We start from the raw sequence: 22,042 nt of genomic DNA, 5'->3' as shown, positions 1-22,042 counted from the left end.
TTTTAATGCTCTACAGTAGCCATCTCCTGGATGAATGGCATTTTCTCTGAATTATTGATTATGCTGATTCTATTTTAGGATGAAAACATTTTAGACTCATTTTTATAGTTTAACTAGAGTAAAGGTTGGTATGCTTTACCTCCACCATCTTTCCCCTTGTCTTTGGTTTTCTGACATAAACAGGATCTCTTTCTTCCCCAAACCTTTACCCTAAAGGCCTTCATACACATTGGGTCCCCTTAAGCATATAGTATTTTACTCTAGGCCTTAGAGTCTAGCAGTGGTCGGGAAACTGTGGCTCGGCAAACCGCGGCTCGCGAGCCACATGCGGCTCTTTGGCCCCTTGAGTGTGGCTCTTCCACAAAATACCGACTTCTGCTCATGGGCCACGAAGTTTCAATCGCACTGTACGTGCGCGCCCCCACGTGGTATTTTGTGGAAGAGCCACACTCAAGGAGCCAAAGAGCTGTATGTGGCTCCCGAGCCTCGGTTTGCTGACCACGGGGGCCGGGGGGGGGGGGGGGGACATTAGCACCCACAGATGGGATTGTATGCCAACTGTGTTTGTGTGTGTCTATTTTATACAGTTGGAATCTTGGGCTCAAATGTTATAGTCAAACTATCTTATAAGATACTTTATTAAGTCTTATCTTAGAGTGTGTGAATTTTCATGTTTCCTTGAGTGATCAGTGTTGCTTTATTTCAGTGGGCAGTGCTGCCATAAACGAATGTCTGACGTTCCATTTGACTTTGTCCTGTAAGCTGCAGTTAAGAAAACTTTGTGCTATGAGCCATCACGTGCATTAGATATATTTTCAGTACTCTTTAATGAACTTAATGCCAGCCAGTTTATTCTGTCTGGCAGAATTCTACCATGATATCTTATTATCCCATAGGGCTACTTAGAAGAGTAGGGACTCTGTGTAAGCAAATTTTCTAGCTAATTCAGTGATATTCCTTCAAGTATCATGTTCTTTAAGTTTGAACTGTTTTATAAGTGGTTTTCATATAACTCGTCACATATACTTAATACCTTAAGCAGAAGAAGGCTAAAAATAAGTCTGTATGTAAGGACGACGCTAATCATTGTGTATTTGGAAACACCAGGCCATTGTACCATGCGGATGGTCTTCTCGGAGGCAGTGGCAATAAATGGTACATGGCACACTTTCCTGCTCCATCAAGTGAGCTCAGGCTGCTGTATTTTTTGAGTTGTCAGCTTTGGTTTCTTTGTTTTGTGATCCCAGGATTGGTCACTGTAAGGTCTTGCAGCAGTACAAGGGCCTCTGGTGTGCTGTCTCCTGAGCACTTCTATTTTGATGCTTCTCATTGGTTGTGTATTTGAAACCTGCTAGGTAACCTTGCTAGAATGCATTTCAATTAGGAGTTGGTTCAGAGGTGTGCCTTCAGAAGGTGAGCTAGGAGTTGAACAGGTACTTTTATGGATACGCCTTTTAGCAGCCAAAGGAGGGGAGGTTCATTTTTCCCCTTCAGGGTCCCAGTTCCTGCCTTTGGATTATTTCACTATTTATTAATTATCTGCTATGTGCTCTGTGCTAGGAACATTCAAAGGTGAAGTAAACATTTTTTGCTATTCTCAGAATCTATTCTGGGGATAGATAAATAAATATAAAACAAAGCAAAGCAGAAACTATATAATAGTGTAAATAACATACTGTGGGCTTGGAAGAAGGAGAGTCTGTGTGGATTTAACCAATCTTAATGGAAGATAAAAGGTTGGATGAGGTTGCGGGTGGTAAGATGGGAAGTATAGTTTAGTTATGGAGAGGATGTCCCAGGTGGAAGCAAAGTATGAGCAAAGGTGGCCCAATAAAGGGTATATGGAAGGAAGGGAGTTTGTCCAGGTGTGGTTGGGCAAACATCTGTGGTGGGCACTCAGAGGGACACTGAGCTGTTGTTTACATGCCGGTTCCCTAGGGCATGTTTTATAGAGTCGACTTTCTACATTGAACCAGTGGCTTTGTAATAAGAATTTTAGAGCATCACACATCCTGGAGTAATAATTCTGCTAGGCTTGGGTGAGTTGCCCGACTGGTGCTTCCACCTCACTCTTTATTTCAGTGTTCATATCTTACTGTGCTTGGAACATGGACCTCTTTCTGTTCGGTGGTCCTGGAAACATTCTTTATATGCTTACTGTGTTTGTAGCACATGGCTGCTAGAGGGTGGGTAAATTTCCCGGCGTACACTGTGCGAAAATGAAATGAACACATATGTTAAAATTTGAAGACAAAGATCACATTGGAATTTTTTCTTAACAGGTATGTCCTTTTAAAAAAGGAGCTGCGTACACAAGGGCCAGCAAAGAATTTACTTGTCCTGAATTTTGAAATATTTTGTTTTTAAAATCCTTTGTAAAAATTTCGAAACTGTGTTTTCTTGTCTTTTAGAATTTATATTTACAATTGATAGTAGTATTTTTCTTTGTATTTATAGTACGGCCAAGTACAGCGTGTTGACATTTCTACCTCGATTCTTATATGAGCAGATTAGAAGAGCTGCTAATGCCTTCTTCCTCTTCATTGCCTTATTACAGGTAATGTTTCTTTAAAATCTATTTAAAATTCATAACCTTGATGAGGTTCATAACCAAAATGAGATTTTGCTGAAAAGTCACTTACCTAAAAAAGTATCATAATACTTCAATGTAATTTGCTTTCTTTGTCCAGTTATTGTTTGCATGAACTAACATGATCTTGCTGAAAGGCGGACTTCTTTAAGTATGCCTTACATTGCAATTACTAAAATGGACATTGAGAAATGGCCTGAGGGTCTTAATTTTAACTATTCTTCTATTCTACACCTAGCAATGTTGGATAAAATTTTAAAAATATGGCCCTAACCGGTTTGGCTCAGTGGATAGAGCCTCGGCCTGCGGACTGAAGGGTCCCAGGTTCGATTCAGGTCAAGGCATGTACCTTGGTTGCGGACACATCCCCACTAGGAGGTGTGCAGGAAGCAGCTGATCAATGTTTCTCTCTCGTCGATGTTTCTAACTCTCTATCCCTCTCTCTTCCTCTCTGTAAGAAATCAATAAAAATAAATATAAAAAAATATGTAACACACTAAGCTAGTTTTTAAAATAAGGTAATTATTGTGGTGTAGCAGAAATGGAAAAGAACCACAGAAGAGTGAGTGGTGAGTGTCATGTTTTTTTTTTTTCGTAGAGGATTTTAATTTGTCAACTTCTCTCTTTTGGTCTCTTGTCTTGCAGCAAATCCCAGATGTATCTCCAACAGGAAGATATACCACCCTGGTGCCATTGATAATTATTTTAACAATTGCAGGCATCAAAGAGATTGTAGAAGACTTTGTAAGTTTTTGTTTTCAGATAATAAAAACCTTGCATTGACTATAACATAACTCACTTGTTGCTTTGGGTTTTCTGTTTAAGACAGGACATTGGTCTATAGCTTAATTAGCCTCTCAAGGTCATGGTAGCATATTTTTTTGAGAGGAAACATGTACATACAGTGTCCTTAATGTCTGTACAATGACATAGAAGTAGTTCAAACTATGTTTTCTAATATTAGTTCACTGGACCCCCTTTGGTTTTTATCACTGATGTTCCTACATCTTCCTGTAGAGTTTGCTAAGTTGTTGGCAAATTTATTGCAATCTAGAATAGCAGCACTGTGCTGGCTGTGCCTGAGGTGATTTTGCAAGAATGTTCTCCCTCCTCATACTAATCTCAGTGCATCTCCAAGTTCATCGGCTACAGCCATATTGGTATTCTGTCATCCTCTTTTCTAACTCCATGCTCTTTTTCTTCCCTTCCCCTACTCCCCCTCCCCAACCTTTCACCACACATACTTGCAATTTCTAACACACATTGTATGCACATTTTTTTTTCTGGGAATAAGTAAATGATCAAATGTAATCCAAATCAAAGCAAAGCTACTTTGCCCCAGAAGTTTTTTAATCAATAAAATGGCTTCAAGTAATGTTGTGTTTATAATACTGAATAATTTCTTCAGTCTGATGTCAAACAAAGGAGGAGTGAGAAGTTTCATACTTCAAGGTGCTTGTTCATCATTAGAATCTAAATATGGTAATTTAAACCAGAGTGCATGACAACATATCTACTAATTCAGCGAGCGGGGCTGGTCGCCAACCATTGAACTGAACAGTAGAGCATTAGTTTTGTAGGTAGTTGATTTCCTTCCCCTCCACTCCCCTTGACCCTTATTGTTTGCTGTTTCAGTTATCCATTTGGAACTTTTGAATCTAAGAACTTTTTTCTTTTTTCTTTCTGTAACAGAAGCGACATAAGGCAGACAATGCAGTTAACAAAAAGAAAACCATAGGTAAGATACCAGGCCGATCACTTTTTCCACTGGGAAACCTGAGAAAAGGCCTAGATTTAAGGAATTTGAGATAAGTAGTTAGTGGTATTGAGATAAATTGGGGGAAATTATCTATAAATACTTTAAAGAAATAGCAAAATGATAAACAAGTGCAATAAAATGTGAGCCCTGTTAATTAATATTTGAATAGGACTTGTGTATTTTTAGAATTTTAGAAAAGGTTGTAATTTTCAGGAGCTAGGTATATTTTATAGAAAAAAACATCTAAGCATTCATGTCCTTGGTTTTAATTGCTCCATGCCTCTCTCTGTCTACTTTTTATTGTATTGACTTGTAGGACATTAGCTCTGTTATTGTTTTGTTTTGTTTTTGGTAAGTCTTATTACAGCAGGGTGATTTTTTTTCTTCTTCTGGGCTAAATATGAATAGATTTAACTTACATACATCTATATTTATGTGTATGCATGAATGTATTATATATGGTACATAGATACATAGATTGGGGGAGTGTTGGTATTATACTTATATGTCTAAGGAGATGGTATGTTGGGATTAATAAGTGAAATTTTAAAAGGGGCCTTTTGGATTTTGGAAAAATTTTTATGATCAATATTAACTTATACACTTGTTTGTTTTTTTCTTTTTCAGTGTTAAGAAATGGTATGTGGCATACCATTATGTGGAAAGAGGTAAAAACTGCTTTTAAAGATATGCCAAAAAGTATTGGTTTGGAGACTTGTAATTAATTGCTAATATTTTTTTAAAAATATATTTTATTGATTTTTTACAGAGAGGAAGGGAGAGAGATAGAGAGTTAGAAACATCGATGAGAGAGAAACATCGATCAGCTGCCTCCTGCACACCTCCTACTGGGGATGTGCCCGCAACCCAGGTACATGCCCTTGACCGGAATCGAACCCGGGACCTTTCAGTCCGCAGGCCGACGCTCTATCCACTGAGCCAAACCGGTTTCGGCTAATTGCTAATATTGATTACAGTATAAAGTTTATTCTAAGACATAGGTCATCTCTACTTAATGTCAGTTTTAAGATATGGCGTTTCCCCATGAGATTTACTTAGGACTCACCAAATGCTCACTGCATCAGTTCAGAGCTGTGGATATTTCTGAAATCTCAAAACATTTTCTGGCTCCTAGATCCAGTTCTAGAAACAATCTTCTGTTCTCCTAACCTCAATTCAATGTTTTAAATATTTTTTTTGAGTTTTGAGATTCAATTAGAGGTGGGATAGAGGTTGGAAACCATCCCATTTCAGCCAGTAGTTGCTGCTCTTAATGTTACAGAGGTCAGAAGGGCTTGCTGCTGTGTCCCTGGAGGTATGAGGTCTGCAGGGTTTGGGGATTGTGAGTGTGTGTGTGTGTGTGTGTGTGTGTGTGTGTGTGTTTGGTTGCTTATACTGATGAATAGAAAATTTAGAAGAAATATGCTGTGCCCTCTGGGTTTCTTGTATCTGATAAAATTAGCTTTTTAGGTGAGTCTCTGTTTCAGCTGGGCCTTCTCAAAAGTCACAGACGTTTTGGGGGAGGACTCTCACTACTACAGGAGTTGAAGCTGATTAAAAGATTTCAAAAGATTACTTTTTAGAAGGGTAACTTACAATAGTTTCTCTTGCTAAACGTTTAATAAGCAATGTTTTAAAATGCCTCTATGATCTTTTAATCGCCTGTATGGTAACTGCAGCCTTCATTTTAGTTTTGTTTTGTTTTTAATTTGTTATAGGAGCCCCTATATAGTGTTTGGTGATACACCTTAACCTTGGTAGCAGTGCAAGGTCCTGTGCTGCAAGTATTAATTGACACCACTCTCATTTGGAAGTGTGGTGGCTCTTGGTCAAGTGGTTGGAAACTCTTGATGTCACAGAGGGTGGAAATGCTACCAGTGCTATAGAACGCAAGGTTCCCACAGCACTTAGGACTGGCCTGTTTCTCTAAGGCACCTATTGCCAGCCCCTCCCCAAAGAGGCACTAACACTGGCTGGAGTGGAGAACGATTTGGGATGTTGACACTATTTGAAACTGCAGAAAATGGAGTAATGATCTCTGAATTGTGGGCCCAGGAGTTGATGGCCGTGCAAACGCCGAAAGCTCATGACTGTTTCTCACATGCGTTTGGAGGAAAAATAAACTGAAGCCAAATACTTGTTATATGATTTACCACTGGCTATTTTATTTCAATTAAAAATGCATTTTGTTTGTTTATTTAAATCGAGTTCTCAGCATGTACCTGAGACTGATAGGCCTTGGGGATGCACATGAGTATCATAAAGCTTGGCCCTGCACTGGAGTTTTCTCTAGTGGTTGCCAGACTTCAGCAGGCACCCCAATCACCTAAAGGGCAGTATAACACAGAGTGCTGGGCCCCAGTCTCAAAAATTCTGACTTAGGAGTTCCAAGTAGTGCCCCTAGAATTTTTATTTTGTAAATATATATTTTTATTGATTTCAGAGAGGAAGGGAGAGGGAGAGAGAGAGAAACATCAATGATGAGAGAATCATTTATTGGCTGCCTCTTGCACTGCGGATTGAGCCCGCAACCTGGGCATGTGCCCTGACCAGGAATCAAACCGTGACATCCTGGTTCATAGGTCAATGTTCAACCACTGAGCCATGCCAGCCGGGCTAGAATCTGCATTTTTAACAAGTTTCTAGGTGAGGCTGATGCTGCTGGTCTGGGGAGCACACTGCGGAACCACTGGTGTGGTGGAAGTGAGAGGCAGCTGAACAGCGTGCAGTGCTGGTGCTGAGCTCTGTGTAGGGCACGCTGCAGGTGCGCTGGGGACACCTGGGAGGGTCAGGAACAGCTTTCCCTAAGAGATGCTCACGTGCCCTCTTGAAGGATGAGCAGGAGGTAACCAGTTTAAGTCATAGGGCACTGGGAAACCCAGGCACATCTGCGGAACTGCTCAGAATAGGATGAGAGGACAGGTGACGAGAGGGCAGTGGTTACAGGTGCCAGATGTGCAGGCACAATGGAACTGGCTCACTTTAAGCTTCCCAAAGCAATACCCACTGATTGGAACTGCCAGAGCTCAAGTCAGCGATCCCCAGGCTGTAGCTGAATCATTGGTAAATGCTGAGAGGTAGCTCTGGGGTGGATCTTGACAACTTCGGTTGATTTTGAGAAGACTTTTAGGCTTATTTTTCAAGTTGAGAAATCCCCTGAGGCTAGAGTGAATGCAGGGACCTGGTGTGTGTGTGTGTGTGTGTGTGTGTGTGTGTGTGTGTGTGTGTGTGTCTCTTTTCACCTTAAGACTTCTTGATTTAGGTAGTTTAATACCCTGACGGGATAATCAGGCATAAGCACACCAAATAGAAAAGCATTTCAAACAAAGTTCCAAGTAAGTAGTATCTAATGTGTGTGCAACTTCTTAGTACTTTGCTACTGAGAGATAATTGTGTCTATTTCAGTAATAACGATCGGAGAAAGCCATAATTTTCCTTGTCCTCCCACTTTGAATTAAAAAAAATCCACAGCCTTTTTTGAAAACATGACTAATTTTTCTTTCTAGTTTTTAAAACTAATTGCTTCTTCTGATTTTTTCTATGTAATTAAACTGTTCACATAAAATATTTTTACACTTAAAAACATTTTCAATTTTCATAGGTATTTCTTGCTTTTGTATTGATGCTGTTAAAAGAGATCTGTAGCATTTATTCTTTGACTTTTCTTTATTGTGGAAGATACTTTACTTACTTTTGCCTTAAAAGTGGGTACTAACTTCAAATTTACAGTGGCTCTGGAATTTGAGTTCTACCACCCTTGAGCCTGTTTCCTTAGATTTCCCCGCACACTGTGATAAGCAGTTCACAGCACTCATAGGACACCTTTCAGTAAACCCTCCTTTGTAGTATTGGAAATTAAATGTAGGCCCCTGCTAGGGCCATTCTCCCAGCTTGCAAGATTCAGTAGTTTTTCACAAGTATTGTGTTTTGTGAAATTCATGATTTCTATGAGAATAGTAACATGGGTTAGAATAAGAAACAGAAAACATAGTGCCCATTTTGAGTTGTGAATTTCTAGTATACTAGGAATGGCCTTTCTTCTTGTGCCATCAGAGAATTCTGCTATCCTTCACGTTGACACTCAGAGCCACTCACTCACATCCATGCTGGTGGAGACTAGCACTGAACATGTGCCTACTCCGTGCCAGGTGCTCCCATTAACTTCCTTAAACACTGCATCAACCCTGCAGAGCCAGTGGTGGTTTTCCCTAATTTGTAAGTGAGGACATGGGAGTTCAGAGAGGTGAAGAGCTTGTCAAGATCCCAGCGCCAGTGTATCTGTGAGCTGGGGTTGGGACCTAGGCCTGCCTGACTCGAGAGCCTACATTCTATCCAGCCAGCTGCGTATATGATGTGATTTAAAGGATTTATAGGTGCTTGGCTATGGTGCTCATTTTCTACAGACTGGGGCCTGTTTCTGTGGCTTGGGGTCTTCTGTCCAGTGGAGTCTGTTTCCCAAGGTGGCCTCTGACTTTGGCCATGGTGATTTTTCTGGCAATTTCTTGAGCTATACACATCTTCTCTGTTTTATGTGGCATGTTTCCAGGGGAACTTTTAGATGGACTGTTCAGGAGTGAGTTTAGTATTGTCTTTTAATCATACCACTGGCCAGATTACTTAGTTTTGGATCTTGGTTATCTGACCTTGATCAAATTATTTCACTTTGAGCCTTAGTTTTTCCATTTTAAAATGGAGAAATTTACACGTGTTAACTCAATTGATCCTTACCATAACCCCATGAAATAAGTGCTGTTGATTACATAGCTGAGAAAACTAAAGCACACAAACTTTACAGGACTAGTTCAAGGTTACACATAGCTGGTAAGGAGTACTAACAGGCGGGGGATTTGAATTCAGGGCTGTGCACTTAACCAGTCTCCCCGACTGCATCCAGCTGTGGAATTTATAAGTGGATGAATAATTGTAAGAAAATGAGACCTTGATAGTTCTGACTCATCTTTGTCCCCCGTCTCTTTCTTTTCTTTTCTTTTCTTTTCATTCAGCATCATCACAAAGAGGCAATAGTATCATTTGTCTGTATTGAAAGATTTTCTTATTGTTCTTAAGAAAAATAATTTGGGCTTCTTCATCTTAAACTTCATGGCATAGTTATACAGTAATTTTTTCTTCAAATATTTAACCACCTTATCACCATTTGTGCTTTCTTTTCTTTCATGCTTCTCTGTCCTCGTCCCTGGTTTTCTAGGTGACAGTGGGAGACATTGTGAAGATCGTCAATGGGCAGTATCTTCCAGCAGACATGATCCTGCTATCCTCCAGGTCAGGTGTGCTATAGTGAGCACATTTTTTGAAATAAATGTCAAGAACAATAAAATATAAAATGGTACCTGCTGACATCTCCAGCCACCCTTTCCCTTCCACTCTGAGTCACCAACCTTCTCTTTCTGGCCTATTCTTCCATTGCCTGTCATTCACTCTTTCCTGCCTTAATCCTAAATTTTCTTTCTCCTATTTATCAATTCATTTTACTCTCATGGCTATTCTGCGCTATATTCCTCATTGTTGGAAGACATTCAAGACAGTGGAGTGATCCTTCCAGTAACCTCCAGGTGGCAGCCTGTCTGAGACTTCACATCCCCTCTTCTGATGGGTCCAGCCCACAACCTCTCATTCAGAACCCAATGCCTCCCTTTACTAGCTATTCAGAGAACTGCAGGCATTTTCTCAGCGTAGACATGACCTGCAGGTGGTGCTTCCTCCTCATTTGTCCACATTTTGTTCCCTTTCTGCCCAAGTATCATTGCCATGTTGTCTAGGCAGTTCTGTACTAGAAAGTTATAACTAAGTGGTGTAAATAGTGAGCAACACAGTCTTTGACTTTTCTTTGGCTTGACACACACAATTATATATCAAAGAAGGAATGCCAAAATTTGAATAAGTATAGACTTTTACTCTTGAAATCAAGATTAAAGGATATGATGTGAAAACTGAAAGTTCCTATATTCCTGTTGGAAATCATAGATGCTCACACAGTTTGCATTTTCTTTGGTTGTAGACAGTGTTTCTTTTATTGGATTTGATCACACATGACATTTTAAGTTTTAACATGAATTTTCTGGTTGAGATAAAAGGTTTTAAAACTAGACCCTCTGCCATAGAGGGTTAAAGCACCGTGTACATGGGCAGCATTCATGTTTGATCCTACTGATTGGTTACAGAGAAACTCTCCATAAAATGTGGATCACTTGATAGCTCGGGGTCAGCGTTTGGTTGTGGCCTCAGGAAGCCCGGTTGGTGATTGTTTCTCTGAGCCGACGTCGTGTTTTCAGGTGGTCGTTAGTGTTTGGGTCTGTACTGTGTGCCAAGCAGCCTGCTGAGCACATTGTTCCATTTAATCTTCCCAGCAACCCTTGATATCCTTACTTTACACAGAAAAAGCAGAGAAATTGAACAACTGGTTAGAACCATGTAGCCAATAAAGGTAGTGCCAAGAGATTTTAACTTAGCTGGTGGGTGGCAGAGTCCATTCTCTTAGCTACTAACTATGCCACCTAAACCCGAAGGTTGGAAGTGGTAGCTGCTCTGCTTAATTTTATTCTTTGAGTTTTCTGTCCTTCAAATTAGGTGCTTTGGTTAAAAAGTTACCTGTGGGCAGAGTAGAAGGTGCAGGGCAGTAAAGGCTTGCCAAGCCTGTGCCTGGGTTCGTGAACCCTTTGGGCTATGATTTTCTTTAAAAGATGGGTTTGTACTGGCTGTGTCGGGCGGGGGGCACTTTTGGTCAGGAGTAGCAGACCAGGTCTCAGACTGCAAGGGTCATGGAACATCATGTTTGCTCTAACCTGCCCCTCCCCTTCTCATTTACCCTCAGCTATTTCTGTTACTTGAGGTCAAGCAGCTTTTGTGGGGCCCATAAGGGCAGATCACTTGTATTGGTGTTGAGCTCCAAAGATAAGTGTTTGTCTTTCTACTCAATTACTACTACTAAAGTGGTTGTTTATGCAGGTGACCCTTGAACAACACAGGTTTGAAGTGTGTGGGCCCACTCACTTACTGACATTTTTTTCATTAGATACCTGTTTTGTTTCCCATCCGGGGTTGGGAGTCTGAGGATGCACAGAGTCAACTGTATGCAGTGATCTATGGCCATTTTATTTCTTTTTTTTAAAATATATTTTATTGATTTTTTTACAGAGAGGAAGGGAGAGAGATAGAGAGTTAGAAACATCGATGAGAGAGAAACATCGATCAGCCGCCTCCTGCACATCTCCTACTGGGGATGTGCCCGCAACCCAGGTACATGCCCTTGACCGGAATCGAACCTGGGACCTTTCAGTCCGCAGTCCGACGCTCTATCCACTGAGCCAAACCGGTTTCGGCTATGGCCATTTTATATAGGGGACTTGAACATCCATGGTTTTGGTAAGGGGGGACCTGAAACCAATTGTCTGCAGATACCAGGGAACAACTGGGAGTAGTTAAAATTTGGGGGACTCAAAAGTTAAGCTTGCATTTTTTACTGTGCAGAAGAGTAGGTGTTGGTGCCCTAACTCCTAGGATTGTTCAAGGGTCATTTATAACACTATTTTGAAGGGCTGGTCAGCAGACATAGTTTCCACAATAGACTCTTTTTGAGCTGTGGCTTTGTGGAGGGGACCTTAATAAACTTTGGCTTCTTTTCTCTCTTTTCTTAGTGAACCTCAGGCAATGTGTTATGTTGAAACAGCGAATCTCGATGGGGAGACGAACCTTAAAATACGTCAGGTAAAGTTACCTTTCATGGCGGGTGTTGTTATGGAGGCCCATAGAGCAAATCTGATCCACACAGGCACCAGTCAGTGCATTTTCTAGAGGAAAAATGTGTTCTACCACAAAAGGTTATGCCTTAACCCTAATGGAAACTATGGGGAGAAGATGCCTTTTAATATAAAGGGAACTCCTTACAAGTGATGGCAGAGCTAAAAAAGTGGGCTTCACCCAAGTTTGGGTCAGGAAGGGTATCATGTGTTAACTTAGATCTCACTGCACTCTCTGCCTGATAGTGTCTGTGGGAAGAGAGAGCCTCTGCTGGGTTGAGCTGCATGGTGGATGAGAGAGATGAAGTTAGACAAACAATGGTACCTTCCTTTCCATTGTTTTAATTGAGGTTCTAATTACAAAGAGTGAGTTATTAGATACAAAATTTCATCCTTTAAATAAGTATATTCTTACTGTATTTTAAAATTCTAGAATGAAGAATAGTTTCTAACATAATAAGCATTTGAAACATTTGACACTTAAATTTTATGCTGCATAAAGTTGAATTTGATAATTCTGTCCGCATATCTTTCTTTTCTACCTTGAATATTTGATTTAGACTTTTTTTCCTGTTTAAGGATGAGTTACTGGGTCTAGTATCATACTGTATTAAAGGGGTGCTTTATTCTCTGTTTATGACCGGTATTAGAGTACAGCTAATAAATATGCTTTTCTGGAAGTTGTTCGAGCATATGAATTGCTGCCAAACATGGATGTTTCTAGCACAGTGGTGGAATCTTAACTTTGTGCTTCATTGATTCTTTTGTAACTTTTGCATTAGGCTGCTATCTGTAAAAAAAAAAAAAAAAGAAAAAGAAAAAAAAAGCTACCTGTAACACTGATCTCATGGGCTGATAGCTTGATTTCTTTTTTTAAAAAAATACATTTTGTAATATTCATCAATTTCTTTAGATTAACAGTGGGATGTGGAATGCTACCCCTAAATCTGGAAGACTGTAATCAATTTCCTCTTTTGATTGAACATTTTAGGGTTTGAATTGCACTGCTGATATGCAAACAAGGGAAATATTGATGAAGTTATCTGGAACTGTAGAATGTGAAGGGCCCAACCGGCATCTCTATGACTTCACGGGAAACTTGAATTTAGATGGAAAAAGGTATCACTTTCCCTTTTCTTGGTGTTTATTTTTATTTATTTATTTATGTATTTATTTATTTATTTATTATGGGACTAAGAACTGCTGAAGCTTTGGAAAATATTAGTTTGTTTTCTGGCTTCATAATATCTCAAAAACAGTGAGATTTCTTCATGTCTAGCTTAGATATGTGAGACTCACCTTCTTTTGAAACACTGTTTTAATCGATTTAAACCATTGCCTAAATTTAAGGAAAGAACTGATTTTTGTTAAGAAAAAACAGCCAGAGGGTCTGAAATGATGTTCAGGGCACCATCCTGTTCTTTCTGTGTGTACTACCTGCCAGGGAGGAGAGATGGTTTTGGCTGCATAAAATTATCCAGAAAAGCAGAAGGGAGGTGTCTGAAATCTGATATTTATTAGAGAACCTGGTTTTTTTTATTTTCTTTTTGCTAGCATTCTTTAAAGTAGGTTAAATGAAAGGAACAACAATTAGTCTTCTTTTAAAATATTCACTGCTGTCTATATTCTGTTGTCTTTGTTCTCTTGGCATTGTTTTCTTGGTGGAGAATCATTTTTGTCATTATGTTGGGGAGTAGTTTTTGCCTTCTGCCCATCTTTAATCTGCATGCTTTTTATCAATGCTTCCCACCTATACATTTTGAAGAGACCCATAGAGAAGAACCTGATCATGGTAATCAACCCAGAATAACCATAACAACCACATGTGCCTACTTTCTTGGTTTTCATTTAGTGTGCAGAGCCGTTGCATAAGCTCCCATTTTGAATTTCTAAATTACTGCTCAGCCTTTTATCTAATCATTAAGTCGTTCTTGACAGATTTGATATTATAGCATTTTTTTCTCCTCTATAATAGACTATAAAATAAATTTCTGGTTATTTTAGCAATTTCTTTTTCTTTTTCTTTTTTTGGTGTTGAGTTTCATAACAGGGTTATAAGAAATACAATTCCCTCTAACATTTTATAGGAAAAAACAAAAAATATTTTTGTAGTGATGAATGGATAAGAGAAACCTTTCTTGTGGGTCTTCTTCTCCCCGCCCCCCCTTTTTTTATAGATTAAGCCAAGGGTAACCTTTATTGTCTCAGTGAAATAGTTCAAATTTGAGTAAAGGAAACATTTGATTTGTTGTGGGTTTATGTTTAAGGGGAAAAGCTCATGCTCATTTGTCAGACTACCATTGAATACAAATATTGTTTCCTATTTTTAGTCCTGTTTCCCTTGGGCCTGACCAGATCTTATTAAGAGGTACACAGCTTCGAAACACTCAGTGGGTCTTTGGCATAGTTGTTTACACTGGACACGACACCAAACTCATGCAGGTAAAACATTTCTATACTGAAAAACAATGCTTACTTTAGTCTTTTTTTTAAAAAAAATTGCTGTTTTTATGGAATAAAGAATAGAAATGCAGATGTTGTATTTAGGAAGCTCGATTTTGTGAGCTTAAATTTTGTAAGGAAGTGCCTTTATTTTAGTTCTTTAGGTAGTTTCTCATAGATTTCTGTTATTATATCATATATTTGTTACCCCCTGCTTGAAATATCAGTGGTTTTGTTTTCTGGATTTAGGGGGACAATCAGTTCTGGACCTAAGAGGGGACTTGTTCTTTCCTTATTTCTCTCACTACTTCTGCGCCTCACCCCCATTAATTAGGATTGTATAGTAAATTGTCTTATTTAATTCAATTCTAGTTAATTTAAAATCAGTTATTTTTGAACTAATGTTTATTCTTCATATAGCAAAAAAATTAATGAAAATGGTATTGCTCTTTCTCCCTGTTAATATTTTTTTTAAAAATATTTTATTGATTTTTTACAGAGAGGAAGGGAGAGAGATAGAGAACCAGAAACATCGATGAGAGAGAAACATCGATCGCTGCCTCCTGCACATCTCCCACTGGGGATGTGCCTGCAACCCAGGTACATGCCCTTGACTGGAATCGAACCTGGGACCTTTCAGTCCACAGGCCGACGCTCTATCCACTGAGCCAAACTGGTTTCAGCTCCCTGTTAATATTTTTAAATTAGTTGCGAATTTGCAGATCACATTTACATCCTATATAATAAAAGCCTAATATTCTAAGTGTCCGGTCATCCGTTCAACCAATCAAAGCGTAATATGCTAATGATATGCTAAGGCCGCTCAACTGCTTGATATGACATGCACTGACCACCACGGGGCAGATGCTCCAACCAGTAGGTTAGATTGCTGCTGGGGTCCAGCCAATTGGGACTGAGTGAGACAGGCCAGACATGCCCTGGAGCCCTTCTGCGGTCCCTCCCCGGCTGGCCAACCTCCTGTGTCCCTCCCTGGCCCCGATCATGCACCAGTGGGGTCCCTCGGCCTGGCCTGCACCCTCTCGAAATCCAGGACCCCTTGGGGGATGTCGGAGAGTCAGTTTCAGCCCGATCCCACTCAACGCAGGATGTGCCCCCTGGTGGTCAGTGCGGTCCCACAGGGGGAGAGCCACTCAGACAGAAGCCAGGCTCATGGCTGGCGAGCGCAGGGCGGGAGCCTCTCCCACCTCTGCGGCAGCGCTAAGGATGTCTGACTGCTGGCTTAGGCCCGCTCCCTGGGAAGAGCGGGCCTAAGCTGTCAGTTGGACATTCCCTAAGGGCTCTGGGACTGCGAGAGGTGCAGGCTGGGCTGAGGGATCCCTCCATAAGTGCACGAATTTCATGCACTGGGCCTCTGGTTATGACATATTTTGCTAGACTAGCTTGAAATTCTGCATAAATCAGTGTCCCTATGTGTAATTTCTTATATTTCTTTGATATCACTTGGCATCTTATTTTTTTTTTTGGCATCTTATTTTACTAATGGTCACTATTAATGAGAATTAGCTTTTTAGCTTATCTGGCCTTTTATATAACTTCTAAAGCAAGTACTTGACTGTGTTTCTTAACTAAAAAATGTTCAGTGACCACTGTGCACCATGTCTTGTGCCAAGCTGTATGGATACAATACTGAAAGGCCCAGCCTTATTCTCTGGAGCCATGGGCACTGAGGAGTAACAGGGAATTATGAAGTAGAGAGGTCATTGTTGTATATGTGTCATTGCAAAGCACTATGGGTGCATATCGAAGAGTCAGCCAACCCAGGTTTAGGCACGTCAGTTGGCTAGCTACTAAGAATGATACTAAGGAGCACATTTTAGAAATAAAGTTGGAGAAGGGAGGCTATTGTGTTGGTCTACTCTTTGAGGTTAAATGATGTAGGAGAGAGTTAACCATTGATAGAACAGATGAAGTGGTAGACCCCAATAGATGGGGAGGATTAGAGGGTGAAGTTGAAGAAGATTGTTGGGGTTTCTGAGTGACATTTGATCAGTGTGTAGGGTACTTGTCTTCAAGTTGCTAGGGTGGAAGGTTTATAGAGTGAGGAGACCTGGGAGTGATTCATGGGAGTAGAAAGCTAAAGGTAGAGCTGTTGGAGGCCATTTGATGTTGAGGAGTAAAGGACTGAGAGACTATGGCATTTGATGAGTCGATGCTGTGACTTTAAAGATTGGATCATGGCAAGGCTGGGGTAGAGATGGATGCCATAAGCCAGTTGGTCGGAGGACTTGCTGAGGGAAGAGGCTGAAGGCAGTGTCGCCAAATGGCATGAATTTTACAAGTGGGTTTTTCACATGGCATTAGAAAAATGAAATATCTGAAGTACTGCTGAGTCCCACATATACATTCCGTAATATTACCCAGAATCTGAGGGATGCGAGTCTGCTTGAGGGGCCTTCAGGGAAGGCCTGTCCTGCTGGGGTAGGCAAGGGGCAGGAGAACAGCTTCTGAAGGAGGGCAAGGACATAGAGATGTGTTGGACCTGGAATGGTAGGACTCTAGGTGGTGTGGTGGAAAGATTACAGAGTGAGTGTATGTGGGAGTGGGGGATCTAAAACTATTCAGCTAAAAAGTGAATAGTTGGTGAATGCTGAGAGGCAGCTCTTGGATTAAGATTATTCAGTATATCTGACCTGTGTCTGATCTATCCTTCCTGCTGGATCATCACCCACTCCCAAGGGCATGTTAGACAGTTTTAAGTTTGGTGGTTCTGAGCAGCCTGTATATGAAGACTATCTTTATAAATAGTGCCCTGCTACCTAACTAGTATTTTCTAATTTCCCCAGTCCAGTGCCAGCTTCCATTGTCTAACTCTTTTGAAACTCCACTAATCACAGACCACTTCTTTTTTTAATGTAGTGACAAAGAGATCCAGGGATTAGCTTAAATTTGGGCAGGGCCCCAAGTCTAGTTTTTAGATTGTGCATGCTACAAATTTAGCTGTTCTTCAAGATTCCTGGTACACTGGTTGTTTCCTCAGGGTGTAATACTGTTTTTCTAGATCATATGTTGGTAACAGAGCTTTGTAGCTAAGTTCTATGAGATAATTAAGTTACACTTAAAATGATCCCATCATCTCTTCTGCGAGCAAGGTGTGTCCTGTTACCTTGTAAATCTGCATCCCATGAGTGTGATGGGCACTTTTTCTTGCACCAAGATGTGATAAACCTCTTTGCAAGGTTTATTACATGCTAATTCTTTAAGTACAGGATAATGGAAAGGCCCAGAAGTGTCTGTGCTACAGTCTCTGTGCCTATAAGGCTGAAACGAGTAGTAAAAATGATGCGCTTTCACAGGGGATTAACAGACATAGTGGAAGCCATCCTGTTTGGGAAACAACATTTTTGTCTGTACTTGTGCTACTTGGCCACAGAGAGGAAACATGGTTGCTTTAGGGCTCTTTTACTTTGTTCTTGTTTTTCAAACTCTCACCTCAATGCCTTCTATTCTTCATAGTTCCCTTGTTTCGTGTTTAGTGTAGTTACATGTAGAAATATTTCCATGTCTGTTGTTTCTGTTGGTTGATTGAATGGGAAAGAGAGATATTATAGTAATTGCAGCAAACAGTGCCCCATGTACTGTCTAGGAATCTGCATGTATTAACTCATTCATTCTCACAATGGCTCTATGAGGAAGATACTATTATTCCCATTTTTTAGATGAGGCCACTGAGGCACACAGTGTCCAAGTAGGTTACCAAAGTTACACACCAGTGAGAGAGAGAGCTGGGATTTGGCAGTCTGGTTCGAGTCCATGTTCTAACTAGTACTCTAGTGACCGCTTTCTTAGGAGGAAATGAAATGCGTAAAATCCAGGTCAGATATAAGCTTTTACAGAACCTAACACTTTGGCCTGTTTCTATTAAGAACTCCATTACTCAGAAGTAGCAGTGCTTTCTAAGAATTTTACAGTCCTTATAATGCTAGTCAGAATTTCACATTACAAGCTCATCCTTGTCAGCCGACATGGTCAGCATATGGGGATGAGTAGGCACAGCTTGGCTTTCTACAAGGTGCATGTGTTGAAGCCTGAGGTTTCAGCCTCTTGTGTTGCATGAAAGATAACTTTTCTCAGCCCTGTTAACTGGTCAGGATTTAACCACTGGAGAAGATAAAAAAATTCATAAATGAATGGAGTCATAGAAAATGACATTTATTGTAAATTTTTTCTGCCTGTGCCTCTAATGAATGTTTATTAGAAATTATAAGAAAGATAATCTTTAGTTATAAAAGATGGGGATAGGCAATCTTGCAACTGGTCTCTTGGCTCTTGACCTGAGGCCAGAGGTGATGTGTCCTCCATTGACCTTTAGATGGTATTTGACTGGCGTTAGGTCAGCTTTTACTAATGGATTTTCATTTATATTTTAGAGGAATTTTAAAAAGTGTGTAAAGGGAAAATAATTTAGAGAACTAAAGTGAAAGGGAGAAAAGAGTATAGAAAGGAAAATGCTGTTGTGCTGTTAAGATACCTTAATGGACTTAGCTTTTCAAAATGGCCAGTAAGACACTTCCCCATCTTCCCACCCCCACAGAAAACCATGGCCATAAGAGTAGCGTTTCTGAGGTTGGTGATAGAATTCAGGTAATTTCAGAGATGTTGTGGTATGAGTTTTTCTATGGAACTGAGGAATTACCTTCTATTTTCATCTTGATTTTATTTTCACATTGTGACTTTATTTGTATTCTTCTTTTCAGAGACATTTTTCATCCTAGCTCTGTTAATGTTCAGATAAATTGAGCCAGGTGGAGAGTTCTGGCTTCAGTTTGGCACAAGGCACCATTTTAATGGCCCATTAGTGCCTTAAGATTTCAAACCACCTGATCTTTGCAAATCAGTGTTGCCTCTAAAGAGATGGGGTCATGACTCATGGAGGGAGACCTGCAGATTGTAGGTCCTGTGCCCATCTCCCTGTCCACTTCTGGTTTTCTGATTTTATCTAGGCTCTGCTCACCACTCTCCAGGAGTGGATTATTACCATCCATTGTATTACTGTGTTAGTTTCCTATTGCTGTTCTAACAGCTTACACACATTTAAGCTTAAAACAACCTGAAGTTGTTATGTTACCGTTCTGCAGGTTAGAAGTCTGATATCAGGTGTCTGCAGGCAGCACTCCTTCCGATAGAGCACCTGGGAAGGCTCTAGAGGGGAATATTCCCTGCCTTTTCTGACTTTCTAGAGGCTGTTTGAATTCCCTGTCTCATGACCTCCTTCCCCACTTCAGCTTCAAAGCCAACAATGTTGCATCTCTGTGACCATTCTTCTGCAGTCACATTTCCTGATCAAGGACATGTGTGATTAAATTGGGTCCACTTGGATATTCTAAAATTATCTCCCCAAGTCACAGTCCTTTATTTAATCACAACTGCAAAGTCCCTTTTATCATATAAGGTAACATTCATAGGGTCCAGTTATCTATAATAATGAAAGGGTAATATGCTAATTAGACCGGATGTCCTTCTGGACATCCTTCCTTCTGGACAAAGCTGCAGCGGGTGGGGGCAGAGGCAGAGGCCCCCGGTGCGGCCATGGTGGGCGGGGGCCAGGGCCAAGGCCCTTGCACCAGTGTTGTGCATTGGGCCTCTAGTTAGGATATAGATATCATTGTAGGGGTCATTATTCTACCTACCACACTTACCTTCAGAAAACTTTTAATAAAATGACTTTAGGTGCATAACTGTCTAGTGCAAATAGTTCTATTGACTTTTCCACTGCTGAGAGGTATAGTCCCAAATTTTCCACCTGATGTGCAGTGGTCCTTGAATCTGGCTTTAATGAATATGTCTAAACTCACTACCCAACACTGGCCTCTGTTCTAGCTGGGCTCGTTTCTCTAGCAGCAGTGAGAAATCCAACTATGCACATTTACAGATGTTGGGTTGACTTTCTGCTTTTGTTTTATCTTCCTGTTTATATCCTGTTTATGATTCAGGATTCCATTCAAATTTCTTCTGGCTACCAGAACTTTCCTGACTCTTCCTGCTTGTTTCTTGTTCAATTTCCAAATGAATTATTTGTCCATCCATTTATTTTGACACCTGTTGACATTCTATTTTACGTTATTGATGTGTATGTGTTTGTATGTCTTTTTCTCAATTAAATATGTACTTTCACATTTTATCTTTGTCTATTAATTATGGAGCTATGTTATTACTTTGAAAATTCTTTCCAAAGTTTTTTTTTTTAAATATATTTTATTGATTTTTTACAGAGAGGAAGAGAGAGAGATAGAGAGTTAGAAACATCGATGAGAGAGAAACATCGACCAGCTGCCTCCTGCACATCTCCTACTGGGGATGTGCCTGCAACCCAGGTACATGCCCTTGACCGGAATCGAACCCGGGACCCTTCAGTCCGCAGGCCGACGCTCTATCCACTGAGCCAAACCGGTTTCGGCTCTTTCCAAAGTTTTACAATATCAAATATTTAAGTTTCTCTTGAATTAGCAATATTCTGATTTCTTTAAATTTGACTGAAACAAGTAGAGTTGAAACGTGTTCTTGAAAATGATAGAATGTGTCTTCTGTTATCTTTATTTAAAATAGACTTGTATGCATGCATATAAGCAAAACCAATGGACACAGACAGTAGGGGGGTGAGGGCCTGTGCTGGGGGGCAGGAGTGGGTGGGGAGAGGTCATTGGGGAAAAAGGAGACATTGTAATACTTTCAACAATAAAGAATTTAAATCAATTTATTTTCAAAACAAACAAACACCACCTAGTAGCAAAAAAATAAAAATAAATAAAAAATAAAACTAGCTGCTGATTCAGGAATATGGTACATTTTAAGAATTTCATTGATTATTTGGCAAAAATATAGTCTTTTACTTTTTATGAGTTGAATTTGTGTAACTTACCTCCTTTTCTCCCCACTCCTTGCCCCCGAGTCTGTTCTGTGATCCTCACGGACTTTAAATGCTATTGTACAGAATTCCACCAAAGCTCCTCTCAAGAGATCGAATGTTGAGAAAGTGACCAATGTGCAGATTCTGGTGTTGTTTGGCATCCTGTTGGTCATGGCCTTGGTGAGCTCAGCAGGGGCCCTGTACTGGAATGGGTCTCAAGGTGGAAGAAACTGGTACATCAAGAAGTTGGGTAAGTCTTGGGATGGATTGCTTGTTGAAGTAGGACAAAACATTTTTGGGAAATCTTTCTAAGCACATGTGTGGTGGCCATGCCATCTTTCTCTGCCCTTTGGCTACTCTGTATAATGCCAGCCTATCAAGGATAATTGAAAGATTAGTAGTGATGTAATGAAGTGAAGAGGGATGCATTTGGGGATTGTTTTATATTCAAGTGATTATTTTATTTTATTTTATTATTTTTTTATATTGTTTTTGTGATTAATCGCTATGCTTTAATTATGTTCAATTTGTAACAATGAAAATACATCCTGCATATCAGATATTTACATTATGATTCCAAACAGTAGCAAAATTACAGTTATGAAGTAGCAACGAAAATAATTTATGGTTGG

At 40.1% G+C, this 22,042-nt stretch overlaps 1 protein-coding gene across 3 annotated transcripts in view; it reads left to right on the top strand.

Annotated features, from left to right (window-relative positions):
• The window catches only part of ATP8A2 (ATPase phospholipid transporting 8A2), a 547,249-nt gene that overhangs the window by 69,193 nt on the left and 456,014 nt on the right, over nucleotides 1-22,042 (top strand). For all 3 annotated transcript variants that reach the window (XM_023756696.1, XM_023756695.1, XM_023756697.1), the window contains 9 exons: nucleotides 2,458-2,557; nucleotides 3,236-3,334; nucleotides 4,283-4,328; nucleotides 4,977-5,017; nucleotides 9,556-9,629; nucleotides 12,002-12,071; nucleotides 13,095-13,222; nucleotides 14,434-14,545; nucleotides 21,495-21,660. In XM_023756696.1, the coding sequence (XP_023612464.1) occupies nucleotides 2,458-2,557; nucleotides 3,236-3,334; nucleotides 4,283-4,328; nucleotides 4,977-5,017; nucleotides 9,556-9,629; nucleotides 12,002-12,071; nucleotides 13,095-13,222; nucleotides 14,434-14,545; nucleotides 21,495-21,660 (836 nt within the window). The remainder of the gene's footprint in view (nucleotides 1-2,457; nucleotides 2,558-3,235; nucleotides 3,335-4,282; nucleotides 4,329-4,976; nucleotides 5,018-9,555; nucleotides 9,630-12,001; nucleotides 12,072-13,094; nucleotides 13,223-14,433; nucleotides 14,546-21,494; nucleotides 21,661-22,042) is intronic.

The sequence above is a fragment of the Myotis lucifugus genome, unplaced genomic scaffold (genome assembly GCF_000147115.1).
Source record: "Myotis lucifugus unplaced genomic scaffold, Myoluc2.0 scaffold_98, whole genome shotgun sequence".
Classification (NCBI taxonomy): domain Eukaryota; kingdom Metazoa; phylum Chordata; class Mammalia; order Chiroptera; family Vespertilionidae; genus Myotis; species Myotis lucifugus.
Note: the sequence above shows the minus strand (reverse complement) of the source record. Positions and strands in the feature narration are given on the sequence as shown.